The sequence below is a fragment of the Fulmarus glacialis genome, unplaced genomic scaffold (genome assembly GCF_000690835.1).
Source record: "Fulmarus glacialis isolate BGI_N327 unplaced genomic scaffold, ASM69083v1 scaffold7499, whole genome shotgun sequence".
Lineage (NCBI taxonomy): Eukaryota > Metazoa > Chordata > Aves > Procellariiformes > Procellariidae > Fulmarus > Fulmarus glacialis.
The window spans coordinates 36,227-62,208 of record NW_009232727.1 but is presented as its reverse complement, the minus strand read 5'-3'; the positions used below and the strand labels follow the sequence as shown (position 1 = coordinate 62,208).

At 36.8% G+C, this 25,982-nt stretch overlaps 1 protein-coding gene across 1 annotated transcript in view; it reads right to left on the bottom strand.

Moving 5' to 3' along the window:
- CDH11 (cadherin 11, type 2, OB-cadherin (osteoblast)) overlaps positions 1-24,242 on the bottom strand; it is a gene marked incomplete at its 3' end in the record, with an annotated part of 30,920 nt that extends 6,678 nt beyond the window's left edge. The window contains exons 1-5 of the mRNA XM_009585043.1: positions 24,108-24,242; positions 3,459-3,854; positions 2,096-2,390; positions 1,212-1,331; positions 572-739 (exon numbers count right to left, since the gene is read on the bottom strand). Of these exons, the coding sequence (XP_009583338.1) occupies positions 572-739; positions 1,212-1,331; positions 2,096-2,390; positions 3,459-3,686 (811 nt within the window). The remainder of the gene's footprint in view (positions 1-571; positions 740-1,211; positions 1,332-2,095; positions 2,391-3,458; positions 3,855-24,107) is intronic.
- Positions 24,243-25,982: the final 1,740 nt, after the last annotated feature.

Here is a 25,982-nt window from a genome sequence, read left to right as displayed (position 1 = left end):
ACAGCTTGCTTTTTTAACGTATCTTTTACATCCACACTATAATTATGAAAATGGGAAAGGAAGTAAACCAGCTTATCCCAGCACTGCTGCAGGGCAGGTACATTTTCTAGTATTTTTGATCAATTTGGTTTAACACACAAGACAGCGCTCAAGAAATGGGCCTTCTTTCTCCATTAACAGAGAAGTCCAGACTATGTCTCCCTGATCATATCATAGGTATATTTCTAATGTGACATGGTCCAGTAGTTTCAAAAATGAAGTGTAGGGTTAGGAATCTTCGTAATCTAATCTTGACCTCAAGAAATGTCTCACTTTGCAACACAAAGCAAATAATGTGGATGCTAGAGCTCTATATGTTACTAGCAAAAATGTGTAAATAATATTTACCTATTCACGTGTGTGCTGTGATAATCCATCAGTTACTGCTTTGTGAAGTTTTGAATATAGAATCATAGAATCATTGAGGTTGGAAAAGACCTCTAAGATCATCGAATCCAACCGTCAAATGTCTGATACTATACAAATATGGGTACTGGTAGTAAATGTGAGTAAGGATTTTGCTGTTACTTACTCTGTGGGAACTTTGGTGGATTGTCATTGACATCTGTAAGTGTAATTGTCACTTTGGTTGTCCCTGAGAGGCCTCCCATGTGTCCTCCCATATCTTTTGCCTGTATTACAACGTGATACTCTTCCTTAGCTTCTCTGTCCATATTCGGAAGGGCAGTTCGGATAATTCCTATAAATACAAAGAAAATATGGCACATACAAATTTTCACAGGTTCACATAATGAAAAATTGGATACTGCTTTTTTAGCTTGCATTAAAATACAGCAAAATTTCTAGTGATGGTGTTTTACACTGTGCATCATGCCAGGCAAGGAAAGTAGCCCAAATATTCAACACAGTTGAACACAGAACAACCCTGGAGAATTACAGTTCAGCACAGAAACTCCCATCTCTATCATACCATATCATACCACAAAAAAAATAGTATCATCTTTCTAGTGTAGTGTACCCAGAAGCTCTACCAAATGCCAGGGGACCAACCTGCAAAAGAGCTTAGCTAGAATCAAGAGAGAATGAAGAAAGCTTTGCTCAAACACATCAGTAGATATACCCAACTGTACTGCCTCAGTCAATATATTTAGTTTTTCATTTTAATGTATTCCAGTTATGAGGTCCTACTCAAATAAACTGCTCAATAATACCTGTTTGAGCTTCCACCGAGAAGTACGGCTGACCTTCAAGAATACTGTAAACCAATTTGGCACTGTTCCCATAGGTAGGATCATCAGCATCTGAAGCTGTTACCTGAATAACTGATGTACCTAAAAATGGAAAGCAAACACAGAAGGGATACAGTCAGAAGGAAACATGCCTGTAAGAACGGTGCAGAGATGTCATACGGCATAACTAGTTCTTACTTTTTTATTTCCAGGTTTGGTAAGTGAAAAAATTTACTTGGCAATTTATATACGACAAAATAGACTCATACAATCCAAAAGGTTTGTCACCAGCTGTGATGTGGATTAATGTTCTAAACAGTGAAGATATAAAAGTCAGCAGTCATTCTGTACCATTATGGGTTTTTTTCCTCAGTAGCTTAAGCGTTTTATTGCTTTTATCGTTAGACAGCCAAAAAATAGTTTTCTTTTTATGTTTTCCTCAGTAAGTGTCAGAGAAATCATTCCTGTAGAAATCTCTGAGATAGACACAAGCTCAAACAGGAGATGAAAATGGAATAGATAATGTGGCAGTAACTCCTTACACAGCTCTGCCAAAGGAATGATCTTGATGTTTACCCCAGAGGATTCACACTCCATAAATTCCAGGGGACCCTCACGTTCCTTCCTAGGAGGAAATAGTCCTGTTCTAGGAACCATCTAGAGACACTTCAACCATGACAGTTAGTAGCTGTGCAGGGTTTGATTTGGTCAGCAAATTAGATAAATTGACTGAGTCACTGGCTGAGCATGAAGTAAATTTTACTTCCCAAAATTCTAGACGATAAGAATTAAATAAAGCCAAGACGTACTGACAATGCAACACCTTCCATAAGGCCAGGAACTGAAGCGTATTTATGAGTACTTACCTACATTTGATCTCTCTGGCACATTGGCATGATAGTTTTCATGAAGAAACTCAGGCGGATTATCATTTATATCTTGAACTTTAACAATGAATTCTGAAGGTGGTTCCAAAGGTCTGTTAGTGTTCCTGTCTACAGCTTGTGCCGTGAGAGTGTACTGAGCTCTCTCCTCCCGGTCCAGTGTCTTTGTTGCATGGATGTTCCCTGATTTGTCATCAATAACAAAAATGATTCCTGCTCCTTCACCTGAGAGAATATATTTAATGTTTCCATCTCCAGAATCAATATCTGAATGAAGCTGCAAAATGAGAAACAGACATAATTTAACAAGACGGTATACATTTCACGTATGTGTTTATGAAACAAAAAAGTTCATGGAATTACTATTATTTAACAGTTTTCAAAAATCTTGTCTTACATCAGGCAATAATCCATACTCGGACACATGCTGTGAGCACATCTGCCCTGCATTCAGAGAAGCTGCCTGCACAGACTTGCATGCTACCGCACGTAGGGTGCTACTGAAACTCAAGCTTTAACAAAGAAAATACATGAGAAGATAGTTATAACAGGTTCTTTATGCAAATGAAGTTGGAAGGAAGAGTGATTTTTACAAAGATTTTGTACACTTCATGCTAATCATATTCTACCAGGTTGCATGTAAAAAGCTGTTAAGTGACAGATGGCATGTAACGAATGAGCCAATCAGTGATTGCCAACTAGTTTTTAATTACAACCTCTTTAATATAAAAGAAGTAACAAATGCTTACTAAACATTCTTACTTTCACAACCAATGCACACTTCACTTTGATAATGAGGGAAACACTGAGCCAAATTATAGATTTATTGATTTTATATTGACATCTACAAATTGCACAATACTAACATCTTTTAAACCAGAATACCCAGAATGGTATTCGCTGTCATCGATCCTGTTCTCTGCTCTGTTGTGCTGGGGTTAAGTCAACACAGTTCCGCTGACCACGTATAAACTGGAAAATATACTGTTTTATTTACGTATTTATATTCTGTTACTGTTAGACAGTAACAGAACAAAAAATTAGTCCAGGATGTGTGTATATACACATGTGCACACAGATATATATGTCCCTCTATACATACCCCTCATATATTTAATTTTTCATTCAAAGACTGCTGAGGTCAAAGGAAAAATTTGTATTCATTTAGGTAGTATTTTGCTTAGCACCTTAATTGAGCTACAATAAAATGATTAATTCTAGGTGAGTAAGTAGCTGCTGAAGCAGCAGCTAATACAACAGAAAAGCAATGGCAAGAAAAAAAGCAACTCACAAAATCATAATATAAATTAATAACTATTAATCGATGAATGAAATTCTTTCTTACCCTTCCTACTAGTACAGGATCTGGTCCTGTATACTCTTCTATAACAAAGAACTGATTCCACACCCAGCCTCTTTTTGAACGATGCAGAACTTGTCCTTCTTTTCCTTTTTCATGGTGACCATGAAGTGATGGCCTTGCGTGGTTTAGTTTTTCTGTAGTTACGGCATGGCTGTAATACAGCATGCCCAGGCAGATAAGAGCGGCATGTAAACAATTGTCCTCCTTCATTTTTGGTTATTTTGTAGGCACAGGAGTATCCAAGAATCTACCCCTTCCACCTTGGAAGTCAAAAAGTTTGGGGCTACTGAAAAGTTTCAGATAAAATGTTCTGCACATAGGATGCCACCACACACTGAACACATCACTTTAATGCTCTGCAGCTTCCCAACTTAATTCCTGAAAGAAAGTAAACCGGAGAAGATTGTCAGTTCTTTTATGTCTTTGAGGTGCAGTGATATTTTTATTAAGCAAAATAAAGCTAGGACCACCTTGGAAAATTTGAAGATAATAAGAATATTAAAATATATTAATAATTATGAAATACTGAGTAATAAGCGTATTTGGTGCTTTGTTGCACGTAACTGCCACCTTGTAAAATCTCCTGACTTGCTGTGCAGGGCACTCATTTGGAAGTTGAAAGACAGAGAATCATATTCTCTCATGATCCTTCCAATTGGATTTAGCCCAAGACGCGAGGTAACTGTAGAAATACCTAATTTATATCTAAGGCCTCTTTGGAGTTTAGATATAAGCCTTAGCTATAAGCCGTTAAGCCATAGGTTTAGATATAAGATAGATACCAAGATACTTGCTTATCAAGAATGGAATATTTCTACACATGCTTGGAAAAAGGCCTTTTCATGACCAATAGATTTTCATGCTGAAAATAACTACCTATGTTTTTCTAGGCAGGAGCAGTGGTTGACAGAACTCTGAGGACCTATATTTTGGATTTAGACCCTTGAAGCAGCCCTCCTACCTCCCTCTGAGGATCAAGTCATCAAAGCGGAGAAGCAGATTGATTGCCAATTCTGCTGTCTTTGTGCTGATGATGATAAATGTCATAAACCAATAAAAACATATTCAGATACTTCTGATAATATAGCAATTGATTTGGCTATTTATTCCTACTTTCCCTGTGATTTAAATTACCAGAATTATATTGATTTCTTACTTTCTAATAAGTCTTAAAACACTAGGTCAGAATTAATATTTGAAGTAGAAATTGCATAATGTGGTGAAACCTGAACTGAGGTCTATACCTCCAGCAGCTAACAATCCATCATAAAGGCCACTTTGACTTATCCCTGGGGTTTCAAGTATATTCTCCTTCAATCCCTACAAGGTGCCTACAATGTTTGTTTCAGCTTTCAGTGTAATTCACTTTACTCTTCTGCAAGTTAATAATAAAACACTCAATGTTATATTCATACAGGCATATGCATAAATATATGCTACCATCTTCTTTAAAACAGAATAATTTTTTAATGAGAAATAAGGAGATCTTACACATAGTATTTGGAGCAGAGAAAATGTGAATATAGGCAAATCTTGAACCTACATCACATTCTATAACTCCAGCAACAGATAAACATCTCAGTAGTACCAAACCTTGGGATGCCTTTCTCAAATCCTGAGCAGTCATGTCCTCCCACCCATGTCCCTTTGCACAGTTACACAAAAATACACACCCAACGTTGACAGACATGGGCTTATAAATAAGTAATTAATAAATAAGGAATGAAATATTTGTTTTTATTTCCTCAAAAAAAGCTAATCTTTAATTTTTATTTTATTGAAAACTGAAATCACCTCAATCACAACACCACAATGGCTCCAGCATAATGAAGTAAGTGACAGTCACACGTATAGATGCAAACATAACCTGGCTTTCCTAAGCATATTTATTAAGCACAACATTTGCTGCATCCACTTTATTTTTTACTATTGTTATATGATGTCACATTGTTATCTGATGTCTCATACCACCATAGAAGACATGAAAAAGGAAACAATCTCTATTATTTTCGTCAGAAAAATGCTTTTATTCTGACACAATATGTGTGTACAAAGTGTGGAGCATTAGGTCTGTGGCTTTAGAGCTTATTTTGTATCTCCATTTTGTTGAGGGATAAAAATAAGGTAGGACTTAAAGGACCCAAAAACTGAGATTTAACCTACGCTGGAAGTGGCTTAAATACGAAAAGCCTTTCAACACTAGTTATTATAGTGGCTTTCTGTGATAATAGTTAGTTCCAAAAAGAAAGGGCACTTCCCCCCCTGCCCAGTTCTGCACAGAAGAAATAAAATTGAAGTCCCTAGTACTTACTTACCAAGCTTCCCTATCATTTAACTTTATTAAACCATAGTAAGTCTTTTTAAATACAAGCCATCAAATTCTCTACTCATCGCACAGATGTAAAATGAGTTATTCTGTCCTGTTTAGTAAACACCTCTGGATTTACATCCTTGTGGCAGGTGTAAATTTAACCCCACAGCAAGCAGGCTCTGAGGTTACCTCTTTTGGCTGCTTTGCCTACAGAAATTCATTGATGTAACCAAATTCTACATATTAACGCCAGTTCAGTCTGCTTCATAATTGCGTTCAGTTAATCAATGATACTGCTGTTTCAGATGTAATTTGCTATAGAGTGTCCTTTGAGCCAAATAGTCTTCAATGCCATGCCCAGTATAGCTAATTACGCTGGACAAGTACACTTGCTATAGAGATCTATAGCATGTTACTCGTGTGCAGCAGTTAGAGGTGCTTGGGCTCTTGGACTGTGAAACGGGGCGTACGTGTTCCAAACAGAAATGAAATAGGAAGGTACGCCTAGACAGCTGTGCATTTTTAAACCTGCTGTGAAAAAAAAAAAGTAAGTAAACTGCTTACATTAATAGATTTTGGACACGTTTGAAAATTAAACTCACTGATAGTTATTCTTCATTAACATCAGATAACGATCTCAACAATGAAAATAAGTAAACAAATATGACCATTATTCCCAAACTCCTCAATACTGTTATGTAAATCAGTAAACACTTTATAAAGATGCTTAACAATAATGGAAGAGCCAAGCTGATACATACGCTGCTTATTACCAGCTATTCAAATGTGAAGTGCTGGAAACAAAATATTAATCACACATCCATGCTTAATTTACTAATAAGGATTTAAAGCAAAAATTCTTTGCTACCTTTTGTTTTATCCTCTGCATATACATGTATAGAGAGGAAGCAATAAGCTACATATCTTCAAGACACAGAAAACTATTATCTCTCATCCACTACTTGGGCTCAAAAAAAAAAATCACTAAGGATGTTTATGGTAATTGCTCCTGTTTTGAATTATAATGTGAAAGGACTCCATGCTAGTAATACCAAGTTGGCTCTTTAGTAAGTGACCTACTGCTAGATAGGCTGCAATTAAAGCTAGAGCTGCAGGCAATAAGGTCTCCCTGGCCTCCTCGTGCCCCTCTCGCCTTCTCCCTTCCTGAAGTTCATGCTCTCTGTTCAGTTACATAGTGTTTGCCACAGCGGTAAGCCCTCTGACTCCTATCGGCATAAGAAAAGCTAGTAGAATAAATCAACAGGGTTCCACTGAAGTCTATGAAACTACTTAAATTCAAAACAGCTACAGTTTGGCTTTTTATAAACTACTTCCTTCCTAAAAGGCAAGGTGCACAAGATGCTCTTAAGTTAAAGCTAAAATAAACTTCATTACAAAATGAAGCAGTATTATTAACGAGAAAGAAGTCGGAGTTTTTTTTCTCTTTTTTTCCAAAACAATCTACTTAAAACCTTTCAAACGTTTTAACGTTAACTCAGCTGCTGTAAGCTGCTGTAAGTTTCCTAATTCTTCAAGCAGAAAATATGGGAAATCAGCTAAACAATTTATAAAGCAATTCCTGTAAGCATGGAACACAGGTCAGAGGACGGCAACTGCCACAGCTGACCGGACTGCTGCTCTGGTGAGCGTCCGCAAATTCTCTGTGTGCAGCACTTCTATTCAGACACTGCACAACACTACACAGATAGTGAACTGTCAGAATGATTTGCTGGGAATGTTTCTATTCTTTTTTAAAAAATCACAATCTTGGAGATATCCTCAACGTTATTGTTATTTCTGCACATAGATTATATTCCTCAACTGCAGCAAAGCAAATGTCAGCGGGCAGTTGACCAAACTGCAACATCCTGATTTTTTCCATTGTTGTTTAGAATTGCACAACATGTAATTTTGAAATCCTAAGTTTTCCTAAGAAATCTGTACAAAAATCTGTTTCCCACTTCCTTAAACGTAATGGATGCCAGGTTTGGACTTTTTCTCAAAAGGAAGAATTCCATTAACATATTTTAACCGCATACAAACAAACGTTGGCAACTTTGGTACTGAATAATAGCTCTATCAGGGATAAAGGGAAAACAGAGTTAACCAGCCACCAGAAGATCAAGTCACATCAGATAGGCACATGAACGCAGTGAGACTCCCTAATGTTGCCCATGTAAGTTGATCAGTCAAGGTATGCAGGACTGAGAAATGTTAGAACAATATCTAGTCCACACTCTGAAAAACAACATACATGGTGAGGTGTATATGCAAAATGTTTGCATGGAAATAGCAGATCTCCCTAAATAATTTTGAGAACGTGCCTTCAGGGCACTTCTAGCTACATTGATAATATACCTATATTTTGTACTTGTAGTTGTTACTTAGTTCTGGAAACACAAAGCTAATAATTTTCAATTTTAACATAAGAAAAGTCTGTTTTTCTACCGCTAGAAAATAAAATCCATCAATATTCCTAATGGAAATATGCTATTCAACTAATTAAGTACACATCTATCTACCTGAAAAATGATATAACCATGTCCACAGACTACGGCACGGACTGGAGCCAGGGTCTTGACTGCCCCACAACGCATCCACTCCGCTCTCCTTGCGCACCCTCGCACCGAGAGACCGCAAGGCGCAGGGACTCGCGTCGTGCAGCGCAGCACCGCAGAGGGGGGGCGGCGTGGGGTCATTCCTACCCTGACGAGCTCAGCGAAAAAGTCAGTGTGCTCTACAAAACTTCGCACACAAATTTGAATGACTGCTTATAGATGACTAATAGACAAAACCAAAGAGCCAGCAAAGATTATTTTAATGACAAGACCAGTCGCGGAAGTGAAGTCTAGCCAATTTTAAATTTCTTTCATTATATTTATAGCAAAAATAATTCCAAACATTCATGCTGACTTCCTGTGTGCTATTAAATGGCCATATGCCAAGTTATAATAGACTAAACAATTTTTCTGATTTGTCTAGGCCATAACTTCTGGATGATACATTAAAATAGCAATTGTTCTCAGGAATACACTTGGCAGAAAGCAGTCAAGAGCACAGTGTAGCAATATAATAATAGACGATTATGTTCTGAAATGTTTTGCAAAAGTATCAAGTAAATATAGCAAACTCCCAGTCCAAATGAGACTTTGGCTGTAATTAGAATTAGCTGAAAAGATGAATGATTTATTTTGCAATAATTTTATCGTCAGACAAGGAAATGAATAGTTTTTTAATGACAGAATAAATATTGGATCATATTAGCTCTGGAGTTAAGAGTGCCTGAGTTTTGGGCATAAGGACGGAGCAGCGGGCACAGCTGGCTGAGCCCGCCGCTGCCCATGGGGGCAGGGAGGGACCTGCTGCGGTCAGGCAATGCACCCCGCTTTGCAGGGGCCTCTCCTCCCCGTCATCAGGCATAGCGAAGCTAACAAGAACCTGGGCATTTTTCTGCTTTTGGGACAGGGCTCTTCTGAGCAGCCTCAGGGCTCGTATTCCATGGTTTAACTGAAATGGTAAGCTAAGATACTGTAATCGGGGTCAGGAAAAATGAGCAGTTCACACCGAAAGAAGGTAGGAAAAAGATTTCCAGATCAAATAACCAGTCGAGTTCCACTGAGCCCATACTGGTTAATCTTCAGGGCATATCATGAATTTAACTACTCTGGGAGTTTTTAATAAAATTCATGAATTGAGGGACGTGGAATAGTTCTGTGCACAACTGTGTCATTACTCATGTGCATTGGTGAATGTATGCATAGCAGTGTGAATGCAGGAGTTCAGTCTGGCATGTATTTTTAACCTCTCGTAGATTGCCTGATGCCTAAGTATTTTCAAGAAATTTATATAAATTAATATGAGAATATTTTTGAAGGATACTAGTTCTTGCTGCAGAAAGCTATTCAGCCCTAACCAGTAAGCTTCACACACCTTGATAACCTAACAAAACTTTGTTCCCTTCCTTGACTCATTTCAAGAAAATGGTACATAAAGGTAAACAAACAGCCTGTTTATGAAACAAGATAAAATACCAAGAATCAGTACCTTCCACATTTAACTTAATTTTCTCAATTACTTTTTGATTTTAAACTGTTCTGCATTATCAGACCAATCTTTGAATAGTTTTTAGCTTAGACTCACCGTACATGTTGTACTTGTGGGAAAAAAGGCATCTCATTTTATTTACATGAAATAATGTTATGTAACGTATCAAGATCTGCTATACAGCATATCTAGTTTCCATGACACATACAGCAAAGCCAGTGCTGAAAAATGCCAAACTTTCTGTGAGATTCTAGGTACCCTAAATCTGGACAAGACTAGAATTAGGATTATTGCATTTTTCCACTGGAACTAGAGTATGCCTGATTTTTCCTTGATAGAGCTACTTATATGATATGTAGAATTGAGAAAGGTGCAACTCTGGCGTATCATCATTTGCAAGGTCTACTTTAAATGGAACAAACTGAACTGGAGGATGAGACAGTATCAGATTTTTTAACTTTCAGCTGCACCCCAGCACTTAAGGGCTTTATGCATGTCCTTCCAGTCAGGAAATCATCCCATCAGGAGATGGATTTTTGCTTCCTCAAATGAACCCCTTCTTCCAGGGCAGCACTGGGACATGGAGCTCTGTTCATACACCAGCAGAGTTCCCTCTCTAAGTGCTAGGACCATGGCCCTTACTTACCACATACAAAATAGGAAATTAAAAACTAAAGGACTCCATACCCAGCAAATTGACTTTATGAATATGACTAACGCCATGAGACTAGTCACGTATATATGTATCTACCGAGAATCAAGCATTAAAGGCCAATATGCAGCAGTCTAATGTAAAATGTTTTGCTTAAATGACAACAGCTCTGATCTCTGATACAGGAAAAGATTTTCATGCTGTATATGTAACTGGTAAATCTCTTTTTTCCCAATGTATAATTCTAAAACAGACTGCCAGCAACTAACTCCCTGTGAGCCCTTCTGAAACACTGAATCTCTCTTCTTGTTGAAGTATATTTCAGGTCTCACTGGAGCGAACAGCAAATAACCCTCATCTGAATGCAAATTGATATAAAGCCTTTTGTGTCATTCACAAAACATAATTAGTCTTATGAGACAGAAGTATTTAGTCCAGAAAAGGAAATTTTTCATATTTAAAGATACTTGGGAAAAAAATTCTTTTAGTTATTCCAATGAATAATGAGAACCTCACACTCCCCCAATTCATATTCTGCTGTTTTGCACGGGAGCGTGATACAATTGCAGAGGATTAAAATCTGAGGTTGCAGTTCTGCAGAGCTAAGTATATATGTAATTTTATACATGGTGCGCAAACAGCCAAGATTCTAGGGGTATCCTGCTACAAAAGGATTCTAGGTCATGGCAAGATTTGTACGTACTAAATACATAAATAAAATCTTTACAGAACTGGTGATTTTCATCTTTAGCAATAGAAGTTGCCTTAAAAATGCTAAGTAAATTTTGTAGAATCCTATTCTGAGTGCTGTAGTATCTTATGAAAGGAAATCCTAATCCTTTGCATTTTTAAATTATGTTTTATAGCACTGTATTGCATTACTGAGATGTTTAAAGCCAATAATCCCCAGCTGCTCCAAAGAATAGTTTTTGAAATGTAGCCACATTTTCCTGTAGCAGCTTTGAGATGCAGTATTAGGAAACCATAGACAAAACCATAAAATGATGGCTCTTTGAAAATAGAAGTCATTTTGCAGGAAAGAGGAAGAAAAATAACCTCCTGACTAATATGATGTGATATATCCTTCAGTATCCACCTCTGAAATCATCACGGAAGGAAAGTATTTTCACCAGGCTTTGATTTAATTTGTACTCATTCAAGAAGAGTGAAATTGCCATTTGGTGTACCTCATACAAAGCAGCAGAAAGTAGGAAGACAACTTAGTACATTATGAAGTGAATGACATAGAAATAAGCCTGAGAGAGTGATATTAAAAGGCTTGGGAAATGAAAAATGGCTGTAAACAGAGTTTTACATTTACTTGCTGCCCTGGGGAGATCCACTTAAGATAAATGTGACAGAGGCTGTCTGTTTTTAAGCATAAACTCTACGGGAAAACAACTAGCATAAGAAAGGTAGTCTTATTAAAGAACATGGTGATTGATAGAGTCATTTGAAGTAATGACTAAGCTCTTGGTAGAGTTTATTTTAAATAGTAATTGTGTTCTTCTGCATCTCAGACAAACTGGAATTCTCATCGTTTGCTGTGTACTCAAAGGCCAATATAGCTGCAGCCTATGTCCATGCTAGTTTCAATATAGTTTGCTATTATGTAAGTGGCTATAAATGACACCCTGAGGAGGAAATAAATGATGACTAAAGTCAACTTACTTCCAACTGCTAATGCTGTACTTACTTGCTAAGCCAACCCTGAGCATTTTTTTTCTTCTAAGAATTTATACTTATGAATAGCTAAATAACACTTCTGCTGTAACTGATGGTCTTTTTGGTTTATTCCAAAAATGAGACAGAAAGTCAAGATTAAAGAGTGATAACTGAAAACCTATCAAAAACTAATGACTACAGGCAGGCCTATTCAGCTACCAAACCAAACCAGAAAGAATTCCAACAATCAATTCAATTCTGTTCTGATCTATAATCTCTTGCTGAAGGGCTGACAGCCTCCCCGCAATCAGAGATCTAAACTGAATCTGTGGTATTGTACTTACAGCTTCATTTCTAGAGGCAGCTTCAGCAGTGCTGCTGAAATGCCAAACTATTACAGCATCGTGTGTGGTCTTTATATGACCAATGTGTTCCTCTACAAAATGTTTTTCCACTTTGAATATAATTCTATTAGACCACTCGATCTCCTGGTCCCCTTCAATTTGGTCTCCCTCAAGTAGGAAAGTTTCTGATAAAAGATGGCCACTTCGGAAGCACATGCAAACCACTCTGACAGCAGTTAAAGTCTAGCAACCATTGTGACTCTCATTTGGAGAGGCTCAGATAATTAGATTATCTGTTACACTTATCTTTATAAAACTTGACAAGTTAGTGAATTACTAAGGGTCTCTTTCTTTTTCAAATACATTTGCTAGAGAAAGAAAGGTGAGAGCTAATTTTCTAATCAGAGACCCTTCTCCTTTTCTCAGCTTTCTGGGAGCTGCAGAGGGAAGGGTTCAGATCCTTCAGCCATGCACATGTAAGGTTCTTTTCGATAGTTTGCTTAACTGTTCCAGCTTAGTGCAAATTTTTTCCATAAAGAGCATAAAAGCCACTTTAGGATTTTTTGAACGAACAATTGAATCAATAACTAATTTTTTCATAGGCAGAGATTGTGAAGAGACCTATTTTGGCTTGATAGCATGAGATAATAACATCAGAATGTTCAAACACATTCCTAATACAGTCAATAGCTCTAATAAAGGAGACCATCACTGTTTAAGTACCTAATGGGAGGCTACAGCTGAAAGGATCAAAACTGCAAATTTAAATTATTATTTACAATCCATTAAATCAAAATAATTCAAAGAATATTTGCATGAGTATCTTCTGACATGTCTTGTTGTAAGTAGTCACCATAGAATATTTCCATTTAACTTAAAAAGTTAACTTTAAGTTAACTTAAAAAACAAACACGAAGAAAACACCACCTTCGTTAGTTAAAACCTTCCCTTTGGCTTCCTGTGCAGCCTGACCTGCTCTGAGCACAAATCAGAGGAACTATCCGTATTTTCAGTGTTCCAAAGCTATAAGGACTAAGACATAATTCCCAATATTATGATACAAAACCAAAAATGCAACAAGAGGTGTTAAGGTGACGCAATTAGATGCTAAGCATATAAATAGCACAAAAAAGACAGGCTTGTCAGCTTGCAATTAAAATTTGTTTTTCATGCAAATGATACATTTGCAAAAAAGGGCAAATGATGAAGTGTATTTTGCATGAACATAATTCATTTTGAGTTATACCTGTTCATTACATACTTCTAACTGATGATATGAAACAGTAATACATGCCAGAGATTATGGATCGGCACTATTTCTGACCTGTAATTACAGATGATTGCGACAAAACACTTCATTTCTATTCTTTTGATAGAAACCATTAACAACAATAGTTTTAAGGCAGTGCCTTGCTACAGTTGGAACGATGTTTGGCACCATGATATCATGGTGAAGAGGCAAAATTTAAACACTTTGAACCTGTATCTGTTCTTGCATAAAAGCCCTAGTTTCAGAAACTGGTATTCCACAGAAAGCTGGTCATGGAAAATTGGCAAAAATAGGCATTTGTTTAATTAGATTAGCTCTGAACCAGCTATAATTAGATATATTCTGGAAGTGCATTATATATTTCGGAGATACAAATACTCTACCTTTTGCCACCATGTCTCTGATGTCAAGGGCAAGTCTTGACCTTAACAGTACAATAATCAGGACTTGTGGCATATATCTGCATCTTAGATTACCAGTCTTAGATTTCTGCATCTTAAATCGCCAATGTCTTTTTTTAACCAACGGGATGGTATAAAAGTACTTTAGTGTGAATGAATGTGTGCCCAGTCAGGTAAAGCTTTAGCTTCCAATTCAATGACAGTTTTCTCCCTAATGAAGACCAGTGAAGTGTTACTTAAAAATGAGCTTGTGAAAAAGAAGGAGGAAAACAACCTGACACTTGGTAGAACTGCTGGATTGAGTACAGTATAATTTTTGGATGGAATGACCTTAATATGACGCAGGTACAGGGGAAAGAATTTATATTCATAGAAGAAAAATAGAGGCTAACAACAATAATAAAAAGAATTAACATGCATGTATATCTATATATACACACACATATATATAAAAGACTGAAAGCTTCAATCAAAATAATAGGATTAGGCATTTTTTTCACATTAAATATACCCTTACATTCAGCATATTTTCTACCAAAATGTTCTTTTCAAAAAGTTGCTGGGGTGGTATCACTATTTCAATCCAACCAATTTCCTTTGAAGTCTCCCATAATGGTAATTAAATAAATTGCTCTTGGAGTAATTATGTTTTTTCTGGGAAAGGAACTATTAGGGTAAAGAGACATGAGAGAGTCTGTCACCAAACATAATCTTTCTAAAAACATTAGTACTTGTTACATTTATTGGAAGAAGGATGGAATACTTAGAAACTTTGGCCTTTTTAGTTTTTCTAAAGAAAATGTCAACTTGACAGTTGAAATAAGAAACAAACTAAAATGACTGCTGACAGTCCTGGGAGTGCATAGAGAAAGAAAATGGAAGTTGTGTCAATAGAAAGCTTTTAAAGACCATATGTCTTAAGCCCAAGAGAGCTAGTGTGAACTAGAAGCCCAAATTACCATGTTAGAAGCAAGTAGCTGGTGGGCAAGATGAAGGTGACTGAAAGCCCAAGATTAACAGGCAAGTGCGTTGTGTAAAATAGCATTCTCCATGTGAGCACAAATACATCACGTTTGCAAGAGCATGAGGCTTTGGAGACCAGGTTACTATAGTTCTATTAAGACTGTTCCGTGTATGGCAATTCATCAGATCAAATACCTCTCATCCCTGTGAATTTTATCATCTTTAATAGAGAGAAACGAGGCTTTCACAGTTCCAAGTAATTTCCAAATACATAACTTTATGTTTCACCTGTACTTTTGCTCTGGCTTATAAGTCAGGCTAAAATTGTTAGTTGCAGTGCGCTGACTGTACCATGTGGTTTTTTTGTTTTTTCTCAGGTTAAGTTTTTTTAACTCTGCTAAAGATTCCCTTATTATTTGTGGAAATTTGCCACATACCTGCTAAGCAACCTGTAGCATCCACTGATTCAACCATCAGAATAGGCTGACATAACCCTCTACCTTGTTCTCTGGTCTAGTCTGGTATCTCATACTTCACAGAATTTAAATGCAATACTGATGCTTGCAGATTTTGTTCACATTACAAAGAATCTGAAGTTTTTCATTTAAAAGCCTAAGCAAAACTTCAGTGGGTATGTTTTTCTTTGTGTATAATGCCAAACACTCCCATCTTCCTTTTTCCTTTAAATGTCTTTGGTAAATAATATAAGGTTGCATAAGACTAACCCATATGGATTAGTATTTGAATTTCTTTATGGTATCTTTACAATATCACTTCCAAGGATAGTGATACAGTGCTCTTCTACAATGCTAACCCTATATTTTCTTGCCACTTCAAAGACCAAAAGACAGTGTTTTCAACTCAAAAATTCACAAGAGTGAGCAAAAGGAATAGGAATTATTTGGTACTATTTTCACTTCACCTGGAATCAAAAATAGCTTCCTGGAAATCCAGTGGTCCCAGTGAATAAAGCACCAGACAGGCACAAGCTAGAGAAAATGGATCTCGGGATTCATCCAAGAACGGGGAACATCTTTCTGAACAGACAGACATATTTCTTGTTCAAATGTAATGGTTGTCAGGATAAACATTGCTTTAAAAAACTTGATTTTTTTTTTTAAACTCTCTGTGCAAATTTTGTGGACCCTTTCTGGCTTAAGCTTCACTAAGTGAGCTTAATATCAACCAAGAATGATAAATATATACCATAAGAAGGAAGAACTCATTATGAAGGTCATACACAGGCACTTATATTATGCTACGCTATTTGTAAACACAGCTATAACCAAACCCAACTATAATACATGACACAAATGATTATGTAAGAATAAGATTGCTAATATGAATGTTTACTAAATGCCTATTTAATAATGGGGTTTAATTAAATAGTGTAAAAAATAATTTTTCATGTGTAACATGAACTTGTTAAAATTTCAGAGCTTTATAAGCCAGTAAAATGGTGTTACCATTGCTTGCAACATGCCAAAGGCTGTGTGTGAAGCTGACAGCACAGGCCTCAGGACCCATTAGGACTTGTTTTGGCCTGCCTGGGGATTGGTTTTGGTTAACTTATTTGGCTGTAACAGGTTATCTAAGGACCAGGTGACTGTTGCCTAATTTGTTTTAGCTTTTTGCATAGCTTTGGATGACGGTGTGTTGTAATACAGTTGGTTTATGTATATATTTGTAATGAATAGAAAACAATAAAAATTCGCTATCCTGTATAGAATGAACTACCTATGACCCCCGAATAAAATGCAGCATAGAGACAGGTATGGGACGATATGAGGAGGTTTGAAAGTCCAGGTACACGACAACAGTGGAGGCCCCAGGGCTGTAAACTGCTCACCAGGGGTCAGCTACTGGCCACTGGACGAATGCAACCTTGGATGCTGCACAAAACCAGTTTTAGAGGTAACACAGAGAACAAAGGACAATATTCAATATACATAAAACACACCATTCACAGTAAAACTGGATGTAATGTGAAACTACAGAGCAAGGTGTGGAGATGTGGAGCATGTTAGCAAACATAAAAATGACTCTGGGTGGATTCTAGAGCAAGGAGGAAGAAGGAACCATCATTGTATTGCTCTGGGATACAAGGGCCCTCCATCCCCATCCCGGCCTGAAGATGTCTGCCTGAGAGGCAGCTGATGGCGAGTGTGACACCAGAGAAAGGGCAGATGCTAGAAAGCTTGTGTGTATCACTTTTAACTGTACGTAACTTGTATAAGAGCTCAACATGGGTAAACTAACTTTGGTTAGACTGTTAAGACTTTAGGTTAACAATACATTCTTGGCTTTACATATAAGTTTTGTTCCTTTGGCCTAAATGAGCTCCACAATCTGTAGCATAATAAACTGATGGAGACTTCAAGCAACCTAGTCCGAAACCTGGATGCAACACACCGGTAACTGCTCACAGGCAAAGTAGTTCAGTCGAACAAAAGACAATGTTGTCAACCATGTGTGAGCTCATGTTAAAGGAAATGGAGTCTGTGCTGAAAGGAGGTAACAGCATGTGGGGAGCAGAAGTAACCTGGATAATGACTAGGCCAACAAAGCACCAACTTCTGCTTAGGAGAGCTCATTTTGACAGTTATTAAAAAAGCCATTACCATTCCATTCTTCGCTGGGAAGTTTTCCCACTTAAACATTTAACTGATCTTTATACTTTTTAAATGAAAGAACTTTTTAAGCAAATTAAATCACTACAGATGTACAAGGAGAAAAAAGGTTATTCCGTTTGATGTGAGGTTTCTTGCATACACAACTGTTGTATTATTCTGTTTATCCTGCAAGCAGCAAAGTAGCAGTAACCACCGGGTCACTAGCTTTACTGTGAAACAGCACAACACCGTCTTTGTTGAGCTTTCCTCGGAGTGAGTCATTGTGATTCACTGAAAGCCTGTTCCCTGTGATGGGTTGTTCTCTCCTGTGTCTTATGCAGGGCAGAGACGGAGAGAAGACGGAAGCTGTACCCTTGAACATGTAAACAGAAGAACATAACAGTGAAGTTTGCAGTTAGTACCCAGCCTTGAAACAAACAGCTTGTTAGTGAGTGCTAAATGTTTGTGCAAACACATTCCCTTTAAAAATTAAGAGAAATATTCTTCTCTCCAACATGGTGCCACTCATACATGTTGCCTGCAGTAAAAGTATGAACACAGCTCAGGAGGTCGAGGGAGAGTCTTTTGGTTGGTTGGTTATTTTTGCTTCAGTGGAGCCTCGGTTCACAAAATATAGCTTATAGCATGAAACTAAGCCAAGATAGCCAGGAGGCCTCTCCGAGTGACCAGACTTTTGAGGTTACATAATCTGTTTTTCTATTTTTGGGAGAGAGAAGGGAGAATGGGAGGCCAAGTACCTAAGTTCTCTTGTAGAAGTAGGTATAAGCCTATAAAAGTACAAGGGGATCAGATCCCAGAACCATGACTTTTCAGTATTTTAGGCTGTTGTTTCTAAAAGAAGATCGTGTTCATAAACAGAACCAGAAAATACCCCGGAGGGTCAGTCCTGTATTTGATTCCAAACATTATATTGGCTCAGACTTCCCCTTTTCTGGCCTCTCCTGTTATCCCGCTGAATTCATTAGAAGGTTGTGGCTACCGGCCAAAAGAAATGGTTAATGCGTCCCAGAGCCCATATTGTTTGAAATATCTTCTGAGACAGGAATTTATAGCATTGCTATAATAAAACTCAGATTTCAACATTAAAGTATAAGTCTGTGTACTTGTCACACATACCAGAATTACATAGAAAATCTGAACCATGAAACTCTGAGGAAATTAGGAAAATATGCGGTAACATCCAGGAAGAGGCCATGGGGACTTGGTTATACCTTTAAGAACAAACTTAAGCAAGAGATAGATCACATATGATGTTACACAGGTAGTGGTAATAGACCTAAAAGAAATGCCATTGAATCACAGGCCCTTTGCTTTTGCCACACTGAAGTACAGCAATTTTAGACTGGTCTAGAGCAGTTACTACCTTAGATAAGAACAGATGGGATTGAGTCCTGATCCTGCCCTCGCTTTGCCCCTCCATGCCTCTGCCCATCTCCAAGAAGGTTAGTTTTTTCTTTGATGTAGCTGTTTAGTGTGTTCTATTCTATTATCTTTTATATTATGTTTGTTATTATGCATTCAAAGTATAATGAAATATGTGCTTTCCATCCCAAAAGAGTACGTATTAATCTTCTGCAGGAATTACAAAGTGTTGCTTTTATAGACAAGAAACTGTATAGCTTCTCCATATGAAGGAACAGAAGTATAGACTGCTTAAAACCTTGGAATAAACCTTCATTTATGAGACAGGGGAATCATTTTTATTCCACTACATGAATTCAGTGGGCTGCCACAGGCCAGTCATAATCTGTTATTGTTTCCCTGCAACGTTGTACTATTAATTTTTCTTTTTAATGAACTGTCCAGTCTAGTTTAGCTATGGGAACTATGATGGAGCTGCAATATAAATGGTTTATGTCATGCCTTTGTCAAAAGGCTTTCCCCTACAGCACTAGAATGTAATTGAAAAGCCATTTCAAAATAAAGTAAGTGAATGGTTGCAAATGCAGGTTGTCAGGAATAAAGTGGGAAAATCCTTTGCATTACATTAGATTTTACCAATCACAACTTGCGTGACTTTATTAGTGTTTATACAGATTAGTAAAGCCACATAAATTGCATGTGTTTGCATGGTTATATTAGCAAGTATTCCTGAAAGATACTGAAGCCGTTTTTAAGAAGTTTTTCTTCAGCTGTGACTAACAGTGCAGTAATTGGTTTGGTTAAATATCTTGAAAGAATTAAACATACTAAATTTTTGTTTATTTTATAGCATACAGAATATGCCCATGTTTGAGAGAGCAAACTAGCTTCTGAGTAGAATTCAAGACTAGCTTCTGAGTAGAATTTTGTTGCATAGAAAACTTTGAATGGCTGAGTACACAATAATCTTTTTATATGTAATATTTATGTGCAAGAAACATAATTTAGTTTTCTCTTATGTTCATTTTTTCTAGCCCTGGATCTGTGTGTTTGTTCTGGGAGGCACGATGGTGTATGTTTTAAAATTCTATTATTATTATTATTATTATTATTATTAAAGTCCAAAGAGAGCAACTATAGAGAGCATTTACAGTTAAAGCTAACATCAGTTTTCTCAAGAAATTCCCACGAAAATTGTTTCTGAAAGACTTTGATTTAGCTTTTCGTTCACATTCTTACCTTTAAAATAACTACAGAAATTTTGTCAGAAATTAATTTTATCAGAACACATATTTCATAACTAAACACAAAATCTTTGAAGTTGTTTTGACTCACAAGCAATTGGATGTTTGGTGAGTTTTTTAGTCAATGTATCAATCTTGTAATGCCTTTTTTTTCTCTTATGGTCAGTGTCTGCGGTTTGTGCAGTGCAGTCTCTCTTTTGCTTAGGCAAATCTCACGCCTTGGGGGAACCTCAGGAGTTTACTGTGACTTAACCCAGCCAGGCTGCTCCAGCCCCCAAATAGGGCTGAGATTTCCCAGAGGGCTGGGAAAATGCAGAGATGAGTATTTGATGACTCAGTTGTTTCAGCATTTGAGATGAAAAACTTTTTGTCACTGAGACCAGAATTTCAGTTCAGGTATAAGTTAATTGCTTCCAACAACAAGCTACACATTTCAACGAAGTCAAGATTCTTTCAAGGCAACAGCACTTCACAGAAATAATTTTCTACTAAAAAGCAGATAGGAAAATCTAAAATGTCTATATTACGAGGTATTGAGACTGTGAGAGATAGGGCAGTGTGAACATATATCCCCACTTAATGTCTTTTAGAAGCCTGTAATTTATAAAAGAAAAAAAAAAAAAAAATCGTTCTTCTTTGGTACCTGTTTGACCAGGATCTATGTCTTATAATTACTCTAACAATATTTCCAAAGGTGTTTTAGCTCAAGCAACTCTTGAAGAGCACTAACAAAGCACAGGTAACGAATTCAGACTCCATCTCGTCATGCAGACTATGTGAAATGAGACTGACACAAGCAGGTTGCTGCTCTTAATGTTTCACTCTCAGGCCTTATTTTAAGAACCACCTATGGATTTGACATACTTTGGAGCATCATCCTACTAAAATCAAAGCTTCTGCCTTCATATATGAGCCTATTTAATTTAGGCCACTAATATACATCCAAAAATATATACAATAAGCTAATCCTGCAGATATACTAGGTGTTTGTTCTGTGTTGTAGCTCTGTGGGTTGAAGTTGAGAATTCAAAAATTCAGGTCTTAAAATCTATATAAATGGCTACTTGTATAGAAGTGAAGTGAGACATGTAACATAGGTTAAAGCCGGCAATTGGAGATTTAACTCTTTCGCTTCAGATATGTAGGCCTCATTAAACATGCTAGCACTGCAATAAGACAAGGTGATTCTAAGTAACTGAAAATTAATCTTTCCACATGATATTTGTGCAGAAACAAAACTATACAGCAATTTCCTTCCAAGATCTACTTTGTATGTCAGGAATAGCATATTTTTTCCCATTATAGTCTAGGCTTACTATGTGAGAATTAAAAACAAATAATAAAAAGGATGTTATATATGAAAGAGGCAAAGTATACATTATACAACACTGGTTTATATATCCAGTAAGTGAACCTAAGTTTCTCCTCCTATATGAGAGGGATTTTTAAATATGGCAGCATTCTTTCTTGGGGGTCCCATGGACCCTTTATTCATATATAAGACTTTTCAGAGTAATACAATTGAGAAGAAATTTATCTGTTGTGCCTACTCTCACTCCCTCTAGAACTTCAGTATAGAAAATTCAAGCAGTATAGGAAGGAAATCTCTAGCCAGGATATTCCCACTTAACGAAGCTACTGGCCGTCTTCCGGTGTGACTGAGCAGCCAAGGCTATGTTATAGCTCCAAATTAGGTCAGTAGTGCCTTTCTGTCTGCTCTGTTGTTCTTTGTTCCATTAACAATAGTTAAACATGAATATTTTACCTTCTCAACTGTTTGATTATCTAGATACTATAACAGGAAATTTGCATTCCTGAACAGGCACAGCTGGAAACAATTTAAAAAAGAAAGATCCTTCAAAAGAAGAGAAGAGAATTTAAGAAGCATATGGATGCCCAGGTTTACATGATAATTAACAAAAGCGGTGCATGGCCCTCCTCTTTTGGAGGGAGGCACTTCACACTCCAGCCAGAGGGAACATTCCACAGTCACCCTGCGGGAAGCTTTCTTTCAGAAATGATTGGCTCAAACTCTGAAATGTAAAAAAGTCTATGAAAATAGACACAACAGTTTCTCAGATAAGACATGAAAAAAACTTGAGTAGGGACCCAGTTTGTTAAATTCACTTATCTCATACGCTAGTGAGAGTGATGGGCCTTCAAGTTTTCCTTTAAGGTTATTCCTCACAGGCCTTTAATTTGTAAAAATTAAATCTACTTGGAAGTGTAGCTCTGAAGTCAAGAACAAGAAGAGTAGAAAGAGGCCTGAACTAAACCTTGAAGTGAGATATAAGAAAAAGCCAGAAGAGGCGAACTGAAACAGTGGTGAGAAAATTCACATAACTGTGCATGGAGGGGAGACTCAGAGAAACTGAACGCATAACTAATTTAAGATATTTTTGCTATGTCTTCTTGATACCCATATATGAATTTGAAACCTAGTCAGGAAGTCGCCAGTCAAACCAAACATTTTTTAACTTCATTCTATTGAAAAGCTGTATCTGAACAAGAACTGAACATTGTTTGCAAAATTTGGCCCTTGTGTTTAGTGAATGACAGGATAAGAATCTCACATGCTGAGCTACAGCTCTTCCTAAGCAGCAAAGGAGCTTACACGTTTCCCACCTAAATTAAATTGAATGCTGTTGGTATCACTGTCAAATACACTTTGTTTCAGCCTGATACTAATTACTGCAGTCTACCTTTTCAAGTTGGTGGATAGCATAAACACATATCCTATATAGCTGCTCACAAGGATGTTTTAAGTATATGGCCCATTTGGCTGCCAGAAATAAGATCATCATCATTCAAGGACATTTCCACAGAAATGAAGCATCTGTCAAGCAGGACTTGAGTGCATTGAATGTAAAAACTGTGAATGAGTCAGCTAGACAAAGAGCTTTAATATCCTGGCTTTGTACTCTCTATCCTAGACAATTCAGATAGGATCATGCCTTTGATTCTGTAAAAATGATAGTATTTACATATTTATTGTCTGTTACATTCAATCTGTTTCTGTGTTAATTTTAAAAAAGCATGGATACTCCTCTAAGTGGACAATTCTCACCTCTGTGGAATCACTGGTTTCAGTCATAGCACAACTAAAAGTCACAGGGGATACGAAAAATCAAAGGCAAGGCATCAGAGCAGCAGATATAACTATTTTTAGGTGTAGGGTTTTCCATACTGCTCCATTTCCACACTTTCTACAGTTGCCTTCTCTGAGAGTCACCACTAAATTCTTTTTCTAACCCAAGTCTGAGCAGTTATATTAATCTCAGAGGTATTGCACAAAATGTCAGAGAAATAAACCAATATGGAATTATTCACTCACTCATGTAGGCCTAGAATAAGAAAATCTTTTTGACTGATAAAATCAAGTTGGAAGCCTAAATATTAGAAAATGTCTCACATTTGTGTTCGTCAGTGGTACATTGCTGTGAGTTTTCAAGAGGTTCTCTAATGTTTTAAACAAGAAATTAAACACGAATGATCCAAAAAATGCACCTTATCAAACCGTGCTTTACAGACATAGAAGGATGGTCAGTGTCCTACAGCATCAGCTCTCCTGAGTGACAATCAACACCAATGAATAAACTCTATGATGCATGAGAAAAACTGGCTGACAGCACACATCAAGCGAGGGATTAGTCATTGCAGAAATGTTCCCTATATTGTACAAATATTGTAGACAGCCGGCACCACACAGCCGCTCGCTCAGTCCCCCGGGGGTACTACTTACCTTCACCCACTGGAAACTTGTTGCCAATTTATGTAGCATATTCCACACATTTGAAATGCCACTTAATGAGACTATGATGACAACGCAGATGCAAGTTTTCTGCTGCCGCTTATCCAGTACTTTAGTTCTGGCTGCAAAGAATGAAAAAGTTCATTTGAAATCCAATGTAATATTGGTACCATAATAAAAGAGAACTAAAGTCTAGCCTATAAACTAACACAGTAGCCTAAAGAGAGTTTAAAGACTAGCAATTAAATAATACTTATAATTCCAAGGAAAAAATTAACAAATAGCTTTTACTTTAACAGACTTACTATTGCAAGTATGTTCCCATAACTAAAATGCTGGAGGCCATATCAAAATTCTTTCACATCTTTTTCGTTATCTCCTGAAAAAACAGAGTTCTATGGAAAAATCTGTTCTGGGAACATTATCCAAGACATAGGGAAAAAAGTAACAGCTGCAGATACCATTAGCCAACAAGATGTGCTTTGAACATTTCTAAGTGCTCTAAAGGCATATTAGAAAATTAGTATTTTTACCATTATGATGGAGAAGGAAGTAGATTATTTTAGGAAGTAGAACTACCACTACAGTAGGGAAAAGATATCTAGGATGAGACATTTGAAGGGAGAAAATGAACAAGAGGCTCCTCTGCCTGTAAGAAGTTCATCTATGGTTGTTTCAATGGTTAAAATTCTGTCATAAATGGGATAGTGCGTTGAGACAATCTGTATAAAGGGTGCAGAAACAAAAAGAAACCAGCTGAATCATTTCTTATGAGGCGAGGTAAGTCTTTTCTTGATTTTAAATTAGTAAGTTAAGAATGCTCACAGTTTCACAGAGCAGTCCCTCATCATCCTGTGTGGTTCTGACATGTTCCCACACAAGTAAAAAATATAACGTGAATGAACACAAAAGAAATAGTCAGTGTGATCTATTGTTATGTACTGATGTAGACACTGTATTTCTGATGCTCATTTGATACCTTGATAGACTCTTACGTGGGTACTAAATGAATCCTAGGACTAGAATTCATTCTAGCCAAGGAAATCAGGCTAGATTACCCAGTACTTTCAAATTTATTAATTGAGAATTTGTAGGAGGAATTATTGCAAAATAGCCTCTGCAATTTGGGTTGATACATCCAAATTAGTAATCTTCTGCAGTATTTAACTGTTGAGGTTGCCTCATCTATATCAATCCTTCATTTTATACCCACTTTTCACCCCGTTAAAGCAATCAAGTTTTACTTGCAAAAAATAGTTCAGCAACACAGGCCACATTTCAAAGTTGCTATCAAATGTATTGAGGAGAAATGAATAGACATTGACTGAATGTACATATTCAATATTGCAATATTACACAAACATATTTCACACTCCATCAAAGGAAGAAATAAAATCATGTGGCTTCTATTGCCAGTTGTGACTGCATATATGTTGACTCACTGTTTAAAAATTTGTGATACATGTTCAATAAAAAACACTTTCCTAGAAAGTGAATTTTGCTAAGGTAAGCTTTACGAAGTAAGGTATGTTTTGTGTGGTGACCGAGTCACTAATATATAAAGCACTTGGTTTATAAAAATACTTTACATCTGCAACATATTTATGCAATTTGCTAAGAAGTACATACGGCATTTTAAAATATGCACATTTTGCAAGCAAATAAACTTTTTTTCATAGAGGACCCTTTTGAACTAATTCCCAATTTATATGAATGAATGAAAAAAAAGACTAAAACTGAATAAACTTTCTCATTTCGATAATTTGTTCAATATCTTTACAGATGACAACATCTTTACAGATGACTTTGCAGCTCAAGATTCCTTTTTGCCCAAGACTTTTGAAGTTGCTTGGATAAGTATTTCTC